Raw genomic sequence first — 20,434 nt, forward strand, 5'->3', positions numbered from 1 at the left:
CTACACACTCTGAATGGAGTTGGCCACCCTACTGAAAAAGTTGGAAGAGGATGCAGACCCCCCGGGGGAAGATGCAGCTGGCTTCATTCAGCTCGGCTCACTTTCTTGCGAGGCGGCCAATGACTGAGCACCCGGGAACGCCAGCCAGCAAACAGGAGCGGACTTTAAAACCTGGGTTGGTTCTCTGCCCGTGCCCACAAGGCAGGCTCCCTGAAGGGCTGCCGGAAGAAGAGAACTAGCACGTGCCCACCTTTACCTCCTGAGCCCCGCAGACGCCAGCTGGGAGGGCCCAAGGTGATTTCCTGGGTGCTGGCAGCTCTGGTGGGTGTTGGAATCCTAGGTATTCTGACATGAGTTTAATGGGTCGCAGTGATTGATGTGTGAAGCTGTCCGTTTTCTCTGGTCTCTGCTATGCGGGTTCCTCTCTTCAAGGCCATGTATCTCGTTATTGCCTCTGCTTCCCACAACATGCGGTGGGCTGAACTCCTTTTGCCTTAGTTTGCTTGTCCTGATTAGCAGCATGTTTTGTCTCATCCTGAAACCCGAGTCATCACCTTCCCATGGGAGGGAGGGGAGGGCATGTTCTTATTTTTTTATATATGTGATTCCTCGATAATAATTGCAGATGGGGACTGCAGCAAAGAAATTAAAAGACGCTTTCTCCTTGGGAGGAAAGCTATGGCAAATCTAGACAGCATCCTAAAAAACAGAGACATCACCCTGCCAACAAAAGTGTGTTTAGACAAGGCTATGGTCTTCCCAGCTGCAATGTATAGCTGTGAAAATTGGACCATAAGGAAGGCCGAGCGTCAAAGAATTGAGGCTTTTGAACTCTGGTGCTGGAGAAGACTCTTGCGAGTCCCTTGGACTGCAAGGCGAACAAACCGGTCAGTCCTAGAGGAGATCAGCCCTGACTGCTCCTTAGAAGGCCAGATCCTGAAGATGAAGCTCAAATACTTTGGCCACCTCATGAGAAGGAAGGACTCCCTGGAGAAGAGCCTAATGCTGGGAGCGACTGAGGGCAAAAGAAGAAGGGGACGACAGAGAATGAGATGGCTGGATGGAGTCCCTGAAGCAGTAGGTGCGAACTTAAATGGACTCCGGGGAATGGTGGAGGACAGGAAGGCCTGGAGGATCATTGTCCATGGGGTTGCGATGGGTCGGACACGACTTCGCAACTAACAACAACAACAACCCCAGTTCTGGCAGTTTCCGATGTTGGATGCTTTCTGCTCAAGAATAAACTTTCCAAAATAGAAGTTTTCTTTTCTACAAGCCTAGAATTCTGACAGTGGGGCTCAATTCGCTCCCCGTGTGTCCCGCCAAGCAGAATGAGCCAGGCCAAACGCCTTCCTCTCGCCTGCTTGAGCTGCAATGGTTCCCGGGTGATCCGGTCCTTTGCTATTCGCATCACAGAACAAAGTTTGAGTGCCAAACTAACTAGATCTCGGAAGCCAAGCAGGGTCCACCCTGGCTAGTATCCAGCTGGGAGGCCACAAAGGAAGTCCAGGGTCACTATGCAGCCACAGGCAAAGCACCGCTGAAGGTCTCTCTTGCCCCCAAACCCCCTATGGGGTGGCCGTAAGTCAGCCAGCTGTAGGGACTCACCGCCACTTTCTAGCACCGTATCTATGCAGTGATGAAGCAGCAGGACAGAGATTCACAAGCAATGCAGGAAAGGTTTGCAAAGGCAGACTCACCTACAGCTTTGGAAAAGATCGGCTGGGATCTATATCACCCACTGCCTCGAAGAGCACCCTCAAACAAAGAAAATCTCCTCTGCACATCGAAATACAAAAGTCTAAACCCATGAGTCATCTCTAATCTCGGAGGGTCTCAGTGGTGCAGATGGGAGAGGGGCCTTGGCCACCCTGTGCATTAGGTGGGGTGGGGTGAGCTCTGAGAGAACTGTGCATGGCCCAAGGTCGCCCTGAAGGCCACCTATGTCTCAAAGCGGCTTCACAATCGCCTTTCCTTCCTCCCCTTCCAACCTGGGTGGTAGGCGAGAATGCCAGAACTCTGAGAGAAGCGGATGACACATACACTTTCCCCTCCGTCTCCCCCTAACGGGCACACTGTGAGGTAAGTAAGCAGGGCTGAGAGAGAGCTCTGACAGAACTGTTCCAAAAGAGTTCTCAAGACAGAGAACCCCAAGGACAGAGAGACCCACCCGACGCGGGAATGGCAAGCCCGGGCAAGTGAAGCGCATCTTGTCGAGGGAGCAAGCAGCCAGGCCGTGGAGCTGGGAAATAGACCCGGACAATGACGGCGCCTGCCGCCAAAGGAGCAGCAGCAGCAGCAGCAGCTGCGGCCGAGTCCGGCTCAGGCCCGCGCGCAACTTTCCCCGGGCTCGCCACGGCCCGCACACGACGCCGCAGCAGCCCGGCCAAGGCGGGACAAGGCTGGGCGACGAGGCGAGCGCGCTACACGCGGCCGGCGGGCTGGCTGGCTGGCTGGCTGGACGAACGGCGGCGGCGGTTTCTCCGGGGCCGGAGGGAGGAGCCGCCCTCTAGAGGCGCCTCTCCTCTCGGCAGCCTACTTAAAGCGCCGCGCCAGCCGGCCAGCCCCGCCAGTCTCTCGCCGGCGCTGCGCGGACCTCGGCTCGGCAGGACTCCCCGCGCGCGGGCGGCACGGCCAGGCGAGGCGGCGGTAAGGAGAAGGCGCCGCGCCCGGGGCACGAGCCGCGACCGCGCGGGGTGGGCCGCGGGTCGGGTCGGGACAGGGCGCCCCCGCGCTCCTTCCTTTGTTCCGCGCCCCCTTCCCAGCCTCGCCGGCTCTTTGTGGCCGGGTCCCCCGCAGCTCCCTCCTGGCTGGGCGGGGAGGCGCCGGCGCGGGGAGGCGCCGCTGGCTCCGGACGCGCACCGGGCTGCTCGAGCCCCGAGCGCTTTCCGAAGGGACGCTTTCCGAATGGTCGGCCAAGGCTGGCTGTGGGGCGGTGCAGGTTTGGGGTGAGAGGCAGTGTGCATTGCGGAGGCGGCGGCCGTGCAACTCGCGGGACGAACTTGCTCGGTCGCCTCGGAGCCGAAGGCGCCCAGCCGCGGTTCCTGGGAAGAAAAGACGCTTGCATTTTGGGTGCGCGTGGGGCGGATACGGTTGGGGTATGAATGCAACCTTGCGCGCGCGTCACCGGGGAGTCAGGTCCTCTAGAGCAGGGGTAGTCAACCTGTGGTCCTCCAGATGTGCATGGACTACAATTCCCACGAGCCCCTGCCAGCAAGCGCTGGCAGGGGCTCGTGGGAATTATAGTCCATGCACATCTGGGGGATCACAGGTTGACTACCCCTGGAGCTCTATAGGGAGACCGACGGCCGAGGAAGCATGCCCGGGCGCATGTTGCCCGCTTGCGGCCGTGGACGCGCGCACACACATGCACATAGACACGCACGCAGAGGCCGGCCGCGGAGTTGGCTGCGGCTCCCTGCCTGCCTGGATTGCGGGTGCTTTTGCAATCCGGGGCTCCGGGAGGAAGGCGGCCGCCTCCCTTCCCTTTGGCCGTCCGTGCACGTCCAGGCAATGAGCGGGTGTTTGCAAATGCGGGGAAACGGACGCGTGGAAAGAACGCCCACCCCGGCTTGCCAGACCCCGTCCCGAGTGCGCAGAGCCCTTTCCCTCCTCCGTGCGTGCGCGAAGTGCCGCCTCACTCTGTGCATGGATGCCCTGCACAGCGGCCTGTCGCGAACACCCTTCCTCGGATAGATTCGAATGGGTAGCCGTGTTGGTCTGAAGCAGCACAATAAAAGCAGAGTCCATTAGCACCTTTGAGACCAACAAAATCTTTTTAGGCGTGCAAACCGAAGTTCGCGGCTTCCTTGCCGGAGCCCGTCCGTCCCGCGTCGGATCTTCCCCTTGAGCGGCTGCCGTGGACTTTTCCTGGCGTTATTGTCCTTTCCAGTGACAGTTGCCAGATCACAACGCGACCCAAACAGGGTGGCCTCTGTTCGGTCCTTTTCGCCTCTGGGGGGAGGCCAGGCGTGGTTTCCTCTAAGAACCCCCCCCCCCCCGACAGCCCGTTGCAAACCAGCCCTTTTTCAGCCCGCGCGTCGTCGTCATGGGGCATAAAGAGCACTGCTTGAATGAATGAATGAATGAATGAATGAATGTGAATGAATGGACGGACGGACGTGCGCTTGGTCGCCAGCGGCGCATCGTCTTTCCTCGCGCCTTCGTTCCTGCAGAGCGCAAATGCCAGGGCTCCGGACTCTGCTTCGCTTTCTACCCCCCTCCCCCAACCTCCCTCCTCACTTTATCCGAAACCAAGCCTCCTGAGCGGCAGAGACGAGACCGCTTTTGTTCCGGGCCGGCCTTCCCTGGGGCCAGGCGGCCGTCCCGGGGAGCCGCCGCCTGCTCTCGGTCCTGGCGCAATAAACACTTGCCCGGGACTTTGGAGGCGTGCGGGGGTGGGGAAGGCTGTAAACCGGTTGATAGAAGCAGAAAGGGCTTTGCGAAGACCTCATTAGAGGTTTTATGATCCGCTGGAAAGGATTGGGGGACTTTCTTTTGGCAAAAGCGTCTCCCCCCCCCCTTCCCGTGCAAAGAGTTTAAGGCTTCGATTTGCCTGTGCAGGGAAGAAAGTTGTGCAGCAGAGCGAGCAACTGTGCACTTTCCACTGAGCGGGGGGGGGGGGGGTGTCGGGGGGGGGGCTCTAACTGGCAGGTCGGAGGGTTTGCTGCCTCCTGCTGCCAAGGCAGTCCTGAGAAGACTTACCCCAGTCTAAATTAGTGAGTGTAGATTGGAGCAACTCTGCATAGGATTGCATCTTCTTGAGATATGTTATTATGCTTAAAAAAAAACCCCCAGGAAATGCTGCCTTGCAGAGAAATAAAATGCCCCTTTCTCTGGACGTAGCAACCTGTGACTTCCAACCAAGGGCAAACAGGCCTTGGGAAATATCCAGAGGCAACAGCCCCATCCCCAGCCCCCCTTATGTGAGCGCACTGAATGTCTTCTATAAATAGCCGACAGCCCTCCCTCGAATTGTCTGCCTGTTCTTTTATTAAGGTGCAAAATAGTACTGTGTCTGGGTTCTTTTTTTAAGGGCGCAAAATAGAACAAAGTCGAGCACAGCCCCACTTCAGTTCTTCCTTTCTCAGCCACGGAAGCATAAAGTTCACAGATTGTGCAAACGTCAGATCAGATCTTTCCAGATTTGGCCCACAGGACCCTAAAGCTTGTGCAAGACTTTGCTTGCGGCCTCATAATTCTCCTTGACTCCCTTTGCTAGAAGTTAAGCCCCATTTTGGCAGATACAGATCCTGTTAGCTGGCTGGGATCAACACAGGCGTCTTTCTAGTGAGAGCAAATCTGGGGTAGTGGCTAGTACATGAGGCTAGGATTGGGGCGACCCGGGTTCAGATCACACACTCTGCCACAGAAGTGTGCTGGGGGGGGATCTTTGGCCTGTTGTGCACGCTTAGACTACCTCACAGGGTTCTTGTGAGGAAAGGGTGAAAGCGGAAGGTGCAGAGGAAGCCACCTTCGGTCCCCCTTGGGGAGAAAGGCCTGGATGTAAAAGAAGGAATTAAATAATTTTTCCGGGAGCCTGTTGGCAGAGGACCGCTGGCATCACCTGGGGTTTTCCAAAACGATGGGTCAGATAGAATCATCGAGTTGGAGGGGACCTTGTGGGTCATCTAGTCCAACCCCCTGCACTATGCAGGGCACTCACAACCATCGCTCATCCACTCTAACCTGCCACTCCCTTGAACCTTCACAGATCCAACATGCACAGTTGGATGGGGCAGAAGAGTTCATCATACGGCCTTTAGAGTGGCTGCCGCATGTAATTCTGCTACTTCTTTGCTTTTGAGGGTTGGCCTCACGCAGGGGCCCCAAAGAGCTTTCCCGTAAAGCAGGGGTAGTCAAACTGCGGCCCTCCAGATGTCCGTGGACTATAATTCCCAGGAGCCCCTGCCAGCATTCGCTGGCAGGGGCTCCTGGGAATTGTAGTCCATGGACATCTGGAGGGCCGCAGTTTGACTACCCCTGCCGTAAAGTAATCCTTCAAGAAGGCTCAGTAGAAAGCAGAGGAGGTGGTGTCAATAACCCCTGCTGCATGGAGAGGCTCATGTACATTTTAAATTTAAAAATATGGGCATGTTCCAAACAAAGTCCGAGCCATGCGGGTCACAGGTCGTTCCTTGGGGGTAGGTTGATTCAGGTGGGCAGCCATGCTGGTCTGAAGCAGCAGAACAATGTTCAAATCCAGCAGCCACTTTGAGACCAGCCCAGTTTTCTTCTGGGTGTAGGCTTTCATGGGCAAGCATGCTTCTGCCTGAAGAAGCATTCCTGCACACGAAAGCTTATACCTCGAATGAAACTTGGTTTGTCTCAAAGGTGCTCCTGGACTCAAATTTTGTTCTGCTGCATTTAAAAGTGTTGAATGATGAGGCGATGACCCATTTTGTGAAGGGGCTGTTCCCTAAAAGGACCGGTTTCTTGTATTTTTGTCTTGTTCTCTCTTCCTTCTCTCGACGTGTGAGAAGTTTGATGCTTGACAGCTGCAGATGCCTCTTCCACTAACCCAGGGGTAGTCAAAATGCGGCCCTCCAGATGTCCATGGACTACAATTCCCATGAGCCCCCACCAGTGAACACTGGCAGGGGCTCATGGGAATTGTAGTCCATGGACATCTGGAGGGTCGCAGTTGGATGCTGCTGCTCCCGCCCCTGTCTGCATGGGATTGGGGAAGGGAGAGGGCTTTGTCCCCTGGTTCAGGGGCTCCAGAGCTGCCCTTGGCCTCTGTGTCTTTTGGAAGAGCTGCCGTAGGAGTTGTTTATTTCGCCCGGTCTTTGCATTTTCCTCGAATCCACTTTGGGGGCTGTTGGCTCAGCTGCCTTGCGTTGGTCTCATGGGAGCTGGCTCTTAGCTCATGGTTTGCAGACGTGGAAGGAGCTGACCACCGGACTCAAAGGTGGTATTTTCCCCGATGTAAATTGAAAGTAGGCCTAAGAACAGGGTAACAACATAAAAACGAATGATAGCTGCCTCTTTACTCTTCCCATGAATGTGCCCACTCTTTTGATTCTGTGTCCACGTTGCAAGTTGGCCCAACGAAACATGTCATTTCGGTGATGTTGAAACATGGCACTAAGGAGCTATAACAAATTATGCCACCAGTGTGGGGTGGCGGTTAACGGCAGTGGCCTCTGATCTGGAGAACTGGGCTTGGTTCCCTGCTGCTCTACATGCAGCCAGCTGGGTGACCTTGGGCTAGTCCCAGTTCCCTTAAAGCTGTTTTTGCAGAGTAGTTCTCTTAGAGCTCTCAGCCCCACCTACCTACCTCTGTCTGTTGTTGGGAGAGGAAGGGAAAGGAATTTGTACGCTGTTTTGGGACTCCTTTGGGTAGCAAAAAGCAGGTATGAAACCCAGCTCTTCTTCTTCCCAAATAGCTGTCGTTGGGGACCAAGACAGGCTGCTAAGCACAAAATGTTTTCAGCATACTGTGCGTCGTTTCTACTGGATTCCGTCTGTCTAGTTTGGAAGTTACGTTTAAGAAATTCCCGTTAAGTAGGAAATGTCCCTATCAGGAGATGAAGAGTGAGTGGATCTCGACCCTTGATGTCCTGCGACATGCATAAATTAAAAAATATATATTTAGGAGGGAACTTGCACATGGTCTTCACACTCTGAAGTAGGGTGGGAGGTCCAGAGTTTGGTGAGCAACGTGCAGAATAGCGCCAAATTTGCAAGAATTGGGAACAGGCGATTTCCAAGACTTGAATCCCTCAGGGGCCTGATTGCTCTTGTCCCTAAAACCTCACGTTATTTCTAGAATACAGTTGAGCCTGCCGGATTCACTCCGCTTCTGCCACAGAGTAAGGGCACGTAAAGGCAAGTCCGTGGGCTGTAGAATGAAGTTTTGAGTCCGGTGGCAACAGTCAAGGTACACGTTTTTGTGCTGATGTGCAACACAATACCCTCAACCATTACATATAGGTAGAGAGAGGGCTGGTGGGGATTTAATTTCCATGAAGGGCTGCCTAGAATGAATCATAGAGTGGGAAGGGGCCATACAGGCCACCTAGTCCAACCTCTGGCTCAATGCATGATCAGCCTAAAGCATCCATGAGAAGTATCTGTACAGTTACTGCTTGAGGACCGCCAGTAAGGAGGAGCTCACCACCTCCTAAGGCAACCCAGCTGAACTACGCTGATTGTGACATTTCCCCCCGGATATCTACCTGGTACTGTTCTACACGTAGTTTAAACCCATTACTGCAGGTCCTGTCTTCTGCTGCCAACAGGAACGACTCCCTGCCTTCCTCCTCGCAACCCTTCAGATACTTTGCAAGAGCTATCATGACCCTTCTCGATCTCACCTCTGGACTGAACCTTCCCAAGTCCCTCAGCCTTTCCTTGTGAAGACGGATAACAGATAATACCCGAGAAAGCTCACACCTTGAATAAATCTCTGTTGGTCTTAGAGATGTCCCTGAACTCCGCTGCTTCAGACCTACATGGTGGCCCACCTGAATCTACCTTCTTGGGGGCTTGTCCTATCTCCCCCGTCTCTTAATCTGGGTGTGAAATCTTGGTCACACAGGCAATTCCTAACAATGGCCACTTAGGCCTTTCTGTGTACTAATCTCTGCCTATGAATGTCCCCGGTCTTCTGTATCTGCAGCTAATCCCCTGGGCGATTGGACCCTCTCACTTGCTTTCCTGGCTGCATCTCCTCTTCCCTGCAAGCTCCTCGGTCATGAGCTGACATTTGCTTGATAGAAAAGTGGTCGTGGAAGAAAGACGGGGGTGTTTTTCCAGCCTTTCCAACCTGTTCCAGGGTGAGTCTGACTGGCCTGTGGGAAGATGCGGTTCCTGAGTTGTTCATTAACCCTGTCGCCATTGTTTTCTGCTTAAACTGGCCTGCTAGATTCCATTCCTTTGCTCTTCCTGGGCTAGCGCTGGCGTGTGTGTATGTGTGTGTGTGTGTGTGTGTGTGTGTAGAGCCCACCCTCAGCTGGCTGAAGGCCTCTGCTTTCATGGCCCGTCATTCTATCCACTTGGCCAGGAGGAGGGTGTGTGTGTGTGTGTTTTGCCATCGTAACTGGCCGGATTGTTGATTTCACCGCCTGTGAGTCAGGCCGGGCTCCTTTGGAAGAAGGCTAAGCGGGGAAAACTCGCCCTGGAAGGGCTAATCGCATTAGCAAGAAAGGAAATGCTTTTTTCGCAAGATGGTTAAAGTGGTAATGAGATGTTGATTCCACAACATTAAACCAAGTGGAGTTTTTAATGGCCCTGCTAAAAGCTGGGCTTCTCTTTTCAGTCCCGGCTTCTGTGGTGGCTTCAGGCCAGCGCTGTCAGCGATAGTGAACGGATTAATGCAAATCAAAGCATCGCTTTCTGAAGTCCGTGGATAAGCAAAGCAGCGAGAACCTTAGATTTTATTTTCTGCCTGGAAGCGCTTAGATATTCTGCTGCAGCAGACTTGTGGTTTTCACAGCGACGTTGGCCCTTATTACACTAAAAGTGTTTCTGGCCTTCGGAGGAAGGGATTCTTGGCTCCTGAGTTTATCTATCGCAGATATTAGCTACCCTGTTAAAGGAAACCCTGCTTGTTCCTGACCTGTTTCAGCAGAGGGCAGTGTACCTCCAAGGCGCACAATCGCAGCTCCTCCACTTGGGCGATGTGGAGATCGCTTATTCGCACGGAAGAATCTCAAGTTACACTTGCACACCCAGAATTTAAGGTCCTTGGGAGACGGAGCCAAGGTCACTGGGAAGAGCAGTTCTGAAACATTAGAGTGCTGGTGGATGACATAAACACACTGAGTTACCTGACACACCAAGGCTGCAAGAACTCAAGGATAATGAGTGAACTGGGATGCTGGATGGTCAGTTGTCCCTCTTGCTGGAAGGATAGGTCAATGCTGGTGGCAGAAGTGGGTGTGTTTCTTCTGCAGTGGTCCAGAAATCAGAAGGGGGAGCGGGGGTGATCTTGGGTATGTATGGGGTGGGCGGGGAGAGGGTGACTTGCCTTCTTGTAACCCATCCCTTTTCTCCTAGCTGAAATAACTTCCAATATTGCAATTCACTTTCAGGAGCGGTGACACTAGATGAGAGTTTAGAGCAGCCCCCCTCCCAAGGTGCTTGTGGTCACTATAGCACCCACAAATGCCTTTCCTGGCGCCCATTGTTTTACAAAGTGGGTGGGGCCAGGTGTGGCTTTTGCCCAGCAAGATTTCTGATGGGCCATTGGGTTTTTAAAATAAAAATATTATTATTACATTGGATTTGTTACCTGCTGCTATCGGCGAACTGTCTCGCGGCGGGTTACAGAATAAAACCCCAGATAAAACAATTATTATAAACCCATTAAAATACAGCACACACCCTGGTGGCGAAAAAAAAGCTATCTTTCCACCCCACAACTAATCCCCTCACAGTGCATCTTGATGATGGTTCGTTTTGGTGATGATCTGGCCTAATGTAGACTCGCCTGGAGTCTCTCTTGATTGGCTGTGCAGATTTATTTGGCAGCAGGTCTACACTACAGCATAGGGATCTTCATTGTGTGACTGAAGGTATGCTGTGGCAGCCATTTTGTGGCTGACTCCACCTTCTGTGGCAGCCATTTTGTGGCTGACTCCCCCTTCCATGGCAGCCATTTTGTAGCTGCACCCAGCATACTGTGTCAGAGTTCCAAAGCTGCCTACATGCTCAAAAGTTGGGAACTCCTGGGCTGTAGGTTCTATATTCCTCCCCTACAAGGACCTTTTGTTGAGTGCAGACTCTGCGCTAAATTTCTGTCACTGGAACATCAGTGTGACCTTGGATACTCTGCTTCTGACACCTCCCCCTTGTTATGAGTGGGTGCGAGAGGTAAAGATGCTACCTCCTCATCCCACAACTTGCAACCACAATTGTCATGGCCACAAAAAATGCATTTATTTCTATAATTGAATAACTCATCAGCCAGCCTGATAGTTTTTTTTAAAAAACTTATTTTTTAAATTCTAAAATGTATGAATATTCACATATATAAGCAACGACAATAAATACAGACAAACGTTATGAGATTTAAAAATTACCATTAACGTTAATAAAGTGATAAACATCAGGTCATGTCAAGAGCACAAGTTAGCACCAGCATGGATTAGTGGTTAAAAGCAGCGACTCTAATCTGGAAAACTGAGTTTGATTCCCCAGCCTTCCATGTGCAGCCAGCTGGGCGACCTTGGGCCAGTCGCAGTTCTCTTAGAACTGTTCTCACAGAACAGTTCTCTTAGAGTGCTCTCAGCCCCATCTACCTCACAGGGTCTCTTGTGGGGAAAGGAAGGGAAAGGTGATTGTAATCCACTTTGGGACCCATTCGGGTAGTGAAAAGCAGGGGGTATAAAAATCAGTTCTTGAACAATGAAGAATTCTTATCTCAACTCAATATATATAAAAACTGGAGACTTTATGTATGTCTGCTTCCTTCTCCCTTGATCAGAGTAAACCTGCCTAGCCCTATCCAGGTAAACCCAAGATGACATGATCTTGTCAGATCTTGCTGACTAAGCAGGATTGACCGTGGTCCATATTGGGATGGGAGACCACCAAGAAATGCCAGAATGACTATGCAGAGGCAAGCAATGGGAACTTCCCTCTGAATCTCTCTTGTATTGAAAACCCTACAGCAGGGATTCCCACCCCAGGTGTCCATGGGGAACTCTGAAGGGGGTTCACAGGAGATATGAAGTGGTGTGGTACGGGAGGGGGAATCTGGCCTGTCTTCTCGCCTCCTATTCTTCCTTCCAGCCTACATGAGGCAGAGCCGCCATAATAGTAAAGGTGGGCGAGAGGGAGCGAAGGATGTGGGTAGTGATGTTACTTCCGGGGGCATAGCAGGGAGGCGTGGCCAGCTGACATCACTTCCGGGGCCCCGTGAAGTCTGAAAAATTATTTCAGGGGCTCCTCCCCTGTCAAAAGGTTGAAAAAGGCTGCCCTACAGGGGTGTCGTACGTCAGCTGTGAATTGATGGCGAAAATGAAATAAAGAGCCAGGGGCATGTAGAATTTGGTGGCTCAGGTTTGCTTTTTGTCTGTAGCCAGTGAATGGAAGAAATGGAAGAAAGCAGTCAATGTAGGCGTCCTGCCCCCATGAGCGTGAATACAAAACCAGATGCAAGAGAGAACTAATAACAACGGATAAGGTTCGCTCAAATGAAACAGAACTACTGATTTGGGATCTGAGGCTTCTCCTGCACTGTGCATTCCCCAAAAGCTCTAGTAACGATTGGAAGTTTTGTTCCTTAGGCAGACTGTCGATTTTATCTGCTCCTTCAGCTCTTGAAACAGTTAAAGAAGCCGAAATCTAGCAGAACTATCCATCGTGATGGCTGATGTTTAACAGGGGAAGAGGGAGTTCAGAGATGTTCATAAATACGGGCTGGCAGATAAGTACTTTTTTGGCTTGGAAACATCCCGGTTTACTAAATAAAAGTTTACATTGCCCCAAGGCTAGAGCAAAAAGAGCAGGGAGTTTTTGCTGGTTCCATAAGGCAGGCTTTGCGTAAGTCCTGCCTGGCAACAGTCCCGTAAGAGGGACGGGGTGTCGGGAACCTGGTGTACCCTCAAGGGGAAAATGTTCAAATTGTAAGCATCAAGATGGGGTGTGTTCATGCGTGCGCTTGGGTTTGGAGAGAGTAAAGAAGAAGGTTTTAAAATTAATCCTGGGCGCCTCCCTATGTCTGCAAATGCGGAGCTGTTACCAGAGTTGCTACCTTTTGACCCAGGAGGAAGCATTTTCTTTCAAAGAGCTGGAAGGCAGGGGTAGTCAACCTGTGGTCCTCCAGATGTCCATGGACTACAATTCCCATGAGCCCCTGCCAGCAAATGCTGGTAGGGGCTCATGGGAATTGTAGTCCATGGACATCTGGAGGACCACAGGTTGACTACCCCTGCTGTAAGGTACATGATCCGGGGTGTGTGTGTGTGTGAGTGTTTGTGCGCTTAGAGGAGGCTTTCTCAGCCAGGGTTTTGCCTCCCCTCTTCATGCTTTCCCCCCTTCTTCCTACTTGCACCTGCGGAGCCATCCCATCAGGGCAGCCTTTCTCAACTTTTTGACCATCGAGAAACCCCTGAAACATTCTTCAGGCCTCGAGAAACCCCAGAAGTGGCGCAATGATACAGACTATGGTTGGGAAGCAAAGCTGTGGACACGCCCACCCGGGCTCCTCCCTCTCCGGGCCCATCATTGGCCAATCAGGGAGGGGTGGGTGTGTAACCGTATAAAAATGAACTAACTCTCACCCATTCAGGAAACAAAGCTGTCCTTGTGTGTCCATTGAGGGGCAAGTTTCTCCTGTTGAAATCCTGCCTCACTCAGAAATCTGGGACACATCGGGTCGGAGATCTGCCCACTGCCCCAAGTAATAGAGGTGTTTTTATGTGCCCCATTCACTCCCGTGGGAAGATTACGGCATTGTGGTAGAGTAATATACTTCTTCCCCTTAACAGTGGATGGTGACAAAATCCCCATAAGATCTCTGGCTTGGGTCCCATTGAAATTTATCGTGGGCAGGACGAATTCAACCAGCTGCATGTAGTTTTTCTTATCTCCCTGCCCCAGCCCCATAGCATCACTCGGGGGGGGGGGAGGATTTGGGGGGGATTGGACCCCCGAGGACCAAAATGGGAAGGGCTTGGAAGGCTGCCCCTGGAAGAGGGAACTGATTGTGTGGATCTGTTCTGCAGGATCCAACCCAATATGTTCCTGACATAAACACGCAACGCGAACATTTTGTCCTAGTAGAGCAAATGTCGAGTCCGGTGTCACCTTTAAGACCAACAAAGCTTTTATTATTATTTTATTTTGGGTCTTAAAGCTGCCACTGCACTCAGAATTTGCTCTAATGCTTCCGACCAGCGCGGCTACCCACTTGAATCTATTTTGTCCTAGTGCCAGGTTGACTGGAAGAAAAATAACAAGGGCAGGATGGGTGTCTGGATGCGGGCTATTCTGCTAATTATAGTGAGTTAAGACCTGTCAAGAGAGGCTATGAAACTGTTTCAAGCAGGTTTATTAGATGTAGCCTTTATCGTGCTTTTGGGTGACCCGTAGGGATACCGACCTCTGAGCCTAACCCCTGTTGACACCCTTGCCCACTTCTCCACCACGGAGATGCCAGCCCAGAATGAGGCAATATAACTATCAAGGGTGTCAAGACAACCCTGGATTTGAATGACTGTCCATGGGCAGGTTTCCTGGCTTCAACACAAAGCATATTTAAAAAGAAATATGTTAGGTCTGAGCCGAAATGACCCTTGAATGCCCTCCTTGACCTTTGTCTGGCGCTGCGCTTTAGGTGACAGACCAAAACACTCAGTTTTACCCAAGGTTTTAATTAAAGGGCTCAATGTTTTTCAGTTCTACTTGGCTGCTTCTAGCCCAAGGATCGTTTATGGGTATTTTCGCTTATGCGGCTCTGTATTAGTTGAAGGCCGACTTTATGTCCCTGGCTTTTTTTTTTTAATCTTGATAATTTATGTTATTTTTAATTCCTTTATGGTATTTGTTTTCACTCGTGAACCACCTTGAGCGGGTCTCTGTACAAGCGGCATATAAGCTCACTTTTAAAAAAACGCCCAAATGTTCATAAATATATGACACCGCCATTTATAGTGTGCTTTGGTTTAGAGGTGAAGCCCTGGGGAAATTAGGATCCCCTCCCCTCCTTTTTCTAGTGGGAAAACTGGGAAACTTGAGGGAGCACTGGGGATAAAAAACAACTATGAAGTATTTTGTTTCAGAATAAGTGAAATATGTCTTCAAGGCAAGGGTTTCCTCACACCAAGTATCTAGCATGGTCAAGTCTGCGTAAGGACTTAAGTTTTGCAATGGAAAGATTGGGGAATTCTGAGGAGCACCAGAAAAAAAAAACACGGTTAAAAAAAATCTTTTTAGATTGAGTAAAATGGAAAGGTTTTACCCAAAATGTGTAGTACAGAAGTTTTCACACAAGGCAACCTCTACAGCATTAGATAATGTTGGTTCCTATGTATACTTTCCAATGTTTTCAATAATGTTTTTCATTTAAGTTTAAATAATGTAGGAAACACTTAATACACTTGAAGTTAAAGAGTTCAGTGTTACAACGTGCAATCTAATAGGCTGGTAGTCTTTCCTATTGTGACTGCATGTTTTTTTTTCCTGTCCCATTAATATTTTGTTTTGGTTACTGTGGAAATTCTGGCATCCAACTTTTAATTTCACTTTTACTTCTCAGATGATACATGGGCTGTCAGAGCATGGGGTGCAGAAGTTTGTATATCTTAAGTACGGGGAATAAATACAGTTGTGTCATATAAAAATGAAGACTTTCTATGTCTAATTCCACAAATACGTCAAATAGTATGTCAAATAGTATAATTTTATATGCTAAAGTTATAAATGATGCAGTAAAAGAATCAGTAAATCAACAGAAAGAGGCTAGGTTTGATAGGAAAGTAAGTATGGCATATGTTTTCAGTTTTTTTTCCAGGGAGGGTAGTAAAAACAGAAATTTGAGGGATATTAAAATACATGTAATACTTTCCTATCAAACCTAACATTCTTTAAACAGAATTCCTCATCTCACCCTCAACTTGAAACTGCCTGAATATTTTGCATCTTTAGTTCTGCCTCAGACAATGCAGAGAGTTCTGGATTTTTTTTCTTAGAACACTGAAATCACAAATAGAAGGGAATTGGATTTTTTTTATTTAATCACTGTTATCTCAGTATTTGCTCTCTGAGCCATGCAGTGACACGGATTAGAAGGATCTGTGTTTTTCATTGAATGCCTAATTCACCTACGGAATTAATTGCCAAAGCAAGCTGTGATTGTTGCCTTGGAAAGATTACGTAGCTTTTATTAGTTCCTTTTAGTCCCAGTGTTTACAATTGGAACTTCCAAGTACAAAGGCACTACTTCTAATAGCCAAGAACAAAGCATATTCATTACCTTCTGTTTTATATCACCTTTGTGCTTTGTCAAAAAGAAAGGCAGGGCTTGGGGAACCTAGGATCTAACCCAACCTGGAATCTTTCGTTTTTTCCGTTTTACCTGGAAGCGATACCTACTTTTGGAAGAGAGCACTATGCATTTCACATTTGTCCTGAAAATAGCATCTTGCCAACCCTTTAGTACGGTGGCAACAGAAAAAAGAATAAATTAAATATTAGCATTATCTAGATGTGTAAAATTTCCAGAAATTCTGAAGCTGTGGAAAACCATGTTGTTGTTGTTTTGTTTTCAATGGGAATACATGCAAAATGTTCCTATCAAACCAAAACCTCATTTGCTGCTGTACCAGCATAAAATATGTTACATATAACTTAATTAGGATATTTAAATTGCATTCTTTGGCATATTTAGGGAATTTAAAACATAGTCTTAATCTTCTGCCAGCAAAACTGCAAATGCATTTAAGTGAGACAGTTGCAAACAGCTGCATCCTATGCGGTCTTAGAACATTTCAGTCATTCCAAAAAGAAAAGTCTGTTTCATAGAAGATTTTTTTCCTAGTGTTCTCCCAAGTTTTTCAATAGATTATTTTCTAATTCCTTAGACTCTTTCCACGCAGTATACTTTGAAGAAAAACATTTCACTCATTGCAATGGGGGAAAAAAATTCAAAGTGTAGATTATTTTCAGCCGTCCCCCAAAATTGCAAGCCCCCCCCTCCCCCGAACTCCCCCATTGACTCCAGCAGTACCCTTCTCCCTAAAGTGTTTCTGGGCAGATCACGATGCCTTGGGATGCCTTCCCCCCTATCTGGTACCAATCAGTTTCTGTGCTCTTGGCCAGGTCTGGTCTTTTCCCTGTGATTGCTGAGCAAGAGAACTTACCAGTGGGTTGCAACTCCGCTGCTTTGGCATCCAAAATTCTGAGAGGTAGCCCCATCACTGTCTTCTGCCAAGGTTACTTCTGAACTGCATCTCCAAGAGCAGACAGATGGAAAAGCCTTTAACAGTGCTTCTTGACTAATTAAATAAGAGTGTTCGTCTGCAGTCTTTCGCTAGAGAAGAGTCGATGCACATGTGGATCCCGTGTCCAGGCAAAGCTCTTAACGGGCACCCAGCCAACTGGGAAGCCCAGTGATGTGGTATAGAGAGCGACTTGGGTGGAGGCACCTCGCCCCTGCCGCAGCTGGGTAACAAGCTTTGTCATCCGGCATCTTTGATTAACTGGCGGCCTCAGTTCCCTGTGGATGTCCGGAAAAGCTATTAGGAGCATTTAGGCTAACCCTTGAACCCCAAACTGTAATTTTGAAATTGCAGGGACGGCTGCTCAGTTTAATCTCTGGTGGGCAGCCGCCCAACAGTTCTTCTGACTGATGACTTGGTGGATTTCACAGCCAGGAACTGCAGCCAGCAAAACGTCCCGGAGATTTGTTATTTCTGAAAATTGTGCAGAAACTCTGTTGTCTCTTCACTGTACACTAGATTAATTTTATGACCTCAGCGGTTATTTTTTTTCTTTCACGGATCTGCGTGTGTTTTTTTCCCCCTCCTATAAAGTTTGAAGTATTTATATTGTGCATCATCTTCTTCGCTGTGTAAACCGTTGCCAGGCCAAAACATTCTTGAGGTGGTAATAAGGTCATTTGGAACAAAGGCAGTTGTGTAGTAATGGATGTTCTCTAACTCTGCTATTTCTCCTTCCTTCCTCTCCCCACCTTTGCTTTTAGACTTTGTTCCTTCCACATTGGCCAACTATGAGTGGCGTCGATATGCATTCGATGTTTGATTTGGATGTGGGGAACCTTACAGAAGCCAACTTGACCTGCCATGGAGACTGTATCACCGTGGATTCGGTATCATGCCCGAATACTCTCAACAAAAGTGCTCTGCTCTATATCCTGGCTGTCTTCTACATCTTCATATTCATGATAGGGCTGGTGGCCAATTTTGTCGTGATTTGGATGAACTTTCAAACCAAAAAGACCAGCTACGAAACGCACCTCTACATCTTAAACCTAGCCGTTGCTGACTTATGTGTGGTCCTCACTGTGCCTTTCTGGGTCATCTCCCTCGTTCACCATGGCCAGTGGCACATGGGGGAATTCATGTGCAAGATCACACTCCTGGTGTTCTCCATAAATCTGTACGGGAGCATCTTTTTCCTGGCTTGCATGAGTGTCGATCGGTATCTCTCAGTTGTGTATTTCGCGGCGTCCAACAGCGCGAAAAGGAAGACGATCCGTTGTTGCATCTGCATCCTTGTGTGGCTGTTTGCCTTTTTTGTGTCTCTTCCTGATGCCTATTACCTAAAGACAGTCTCTACAGGTGGCGAAACCTACTGCCGCTCCGTTTACCCGGAGGAGAATGCTAAAGAATGGCTGGTGGGAATGGAGCTGAGCTCTGTGGTTCTAGGTTTTGTCATTCCCTTTCCTGTCATTGCTGCTTTCTATTGCCTTCTAGCAAGAGTCATTTGTGCCTCCAGTGACCAAGAGAAGAAGAGCAATGGGAAGATAATCTTCTCCTACGTCCTTGTGTTCCTCGTCTGCTGGCTGCCGTATCATGTGACCGTCCTGCTCGACATCTTTGCGGCCGTCCATTTCATAGCCTTCAGCTGCCAGCTTGAGAACTTCCTTTACGTGGCCCTTCACGTGACTCAGTGCTTGTCCTTAGTTCATTGCTGCGTCAACCCCATCCTCTACAGCTTCATCAACCGAAACTACAAGTACGAACTCATGAAGGCGTTCATCTTTAAGTACTCCGCGAAAACGGGCCTGACGAAGCTGATTGAGGCTTCCCGGGTATCAGAAACGGAGTACTCCGCGCTGGAGCAAAATGCAAAATGATGGCAACTTCCCCAAAGGACTTTTATCTTACCATGTTCAGTCTTTAACGGGACGATAAATTTGACTGAATAATAATCTTAAAAAGACCCAACGAAACAATCAATTCCAAAACGTGGAGCAAAACATGTATTATCGAAAACGCTGCATTTTGAATGTTTTCTGATGTTTTCGTTACTGCCAGAGAATCCCTACTTTCTTCAGCTATGGATAGGAGAGAAAATGTGCAGTAAACAAAGGATCTTGTATTAAAGACGTTACTAGTACCCTCTGTGTGCCCCATCGCAGCCAGACTTAATGACTTTGCTGTATACCTTTTACAGTGTATATTTAAAGGCAGAACTCTATTTTATTGCTGTTCCTTTTTGTAATGGTATTGGAAAAATTAAATATATTTTTATCATATATATATATATATATATGAAGCATATTGTCAGTGACTATGTAATACTGTAGTTTTAATAGTAGATTTCTGTTCAGAGTGATGCTGTGTTAAGAGCAGAACTGTTAACCGTTTGCTACGTGAGAATTATACGTTCCTCAGAGTTGGTCTTGGCTAACATCCGATGACAAAAATAGTTGTGATACAAATTTTTATTATAATACTCATAGTATTATAGCATGTTGAGTTGTGAAACATAATCCTGTCTCTTGTGTTTTCAGAGTGGCTCGTTGCCTCCTTTACCTGTAAATTATTTTTTAAAATAAATGTCTTTGAGTTCAAAACAGGCGCAAAATGCTGTTTACTTTTTAAAAGGGCCCTTTGTGATAGATACGTGGCAGCCTGAAGAGCCCAGAGAATTTATGATTCATCCTGGCTGTGCAGGGTTTCTAAACCGATTTAACCTTAGGGTTTTTTTTAAAAAGCTCTTTTAAAAATGTGGATTTGGGTTTTCTTGCTTCAAAGGTCCCTAAAGAGATTTCTGCTTGCCTGAGACAATGTACATATTAATAAACTAGTAGCAAAGCCCGTTGTAGCAACAGCCTCTCGGAAACCGGTGAGCAGAAGGGAAAGAAACCGGTGGACACTCTGAGGTAGCTGGCCCTAGGGCTGCCCCTGCACTGGCCAAGGGTTGGTTGGGGGAGGGGGGAGTCCACACATCTGGGCTTCCAGAGGCCTGGCTTGGCTTTGTGACACAGATGTGGCACCAGGGTCCAAGGCCTGTCCAGAGATCAGTTCCCCTTGAGAGAATGGCTGCTTGGGAGTGGGGACTGCGACTTTTGCATCCTTTTGAGGAGCCATCTCCACTTCCTCACTCTCTCTGAATGACCTTGTGAGAAGGGCAGAGGAATCTAAGAAGCTGACAATGCGCAGGGAGGAAAGACCCCTTTCCTTGACAGCGGTAATTGCTTTGCCATGAGGGAGTGAAGTGGGAGGGGGGATGAGCTGGCCCTTGGGCGCGCACACACGCAGAGGGCTACAGGCAGCAAAGGAAAGTCAGAAAACCCACGAGCGGCCTGTCCAGCAGTGGTGGAGAACATAATGGGTCCCTGTCCTGTTAGAGGTGCCGGAGCAGGTGCTTATGTGGGGTGGTGGGAATTCCGCTGAGGGGCCTGACTGCCCACAGCCTGCCTCTGCAGTACCTGACAGTGGCCTGGGTAGGATGTTGGCACCGTGGCTGGCCTCCCTTGATGTTCCCTCTGGTGAAGGGGCTACCTGCAAGGTTG

At 49.3% G+C, this 20,434-nt stretch overlaps 1 protein-coding gene across 2 annotated transcripts; it reads left to right on the forward strand.

Annotated features, from left to right (window-relative positions):
- The first annotated feature begins 2,515 nt into the window (after window positions 1–2,515).
- On the forward strand, window positions 2,516–19,492 carry ACKR3 (atypical chemokine receptor 3). 2 transcript variants are annotated; one of them, XM_077313608.1, is made up of 3 exons: window positions 2,516–2,649; window positions 8,624–8,780; window positions 17,654–19,492. In XM_077313608.1, the coding sequence occupies exon 3, from the start codon at window positions 17,681–17,683 to the stop codon at window positions 18,767–18,769; it is 1,089 nt and encodes a 362-aa protein (XP_077169723.1). In that variant the 5' UTR covers window positions 2,516–2,649; window positions 8,624–8,780; window positions 17,654–17,680; the 3' UTR covers window positions 18,770–19,492. The 2 variants fall into 2 exon arrangements, with proteins under 2 accessions (XP_077169723.1, XP_077169714.1); XM_077313599.1 differs by lacking the exon at window positions 8,624–8,780 and having other exon boundaries at window positions 2,517–2,649.
- The last annotated feature ends 942 nt before the right edge of the window (window positions 19,493–20,434 follow it).

Source organism: Paroedura picta, chromosome 1 (genome assembly GCF_049243985.1).
Source record: "Paroedura picta isolate Pp20150507F chromosome 1, Ppicta_v3.0, whole genome shotgun sequence".
In the NCBI taxonomy this organism is placed as follows: Eukaryota; Metazoa; Chordata; class Lepidosauria; order Squamata; family Gekkonidae; genus Paroedura; species Paroedura picta.

Bases quoted from the DNA above. Each gene is read 5' to 3' on its own strand.
- ACKR3 (XM_077313608.1), top strand. From the start codon at position 17,681: ATGAGTGGCGTCGATATGCATTCGATGTTTGATTTGGATGTGGGGAAC.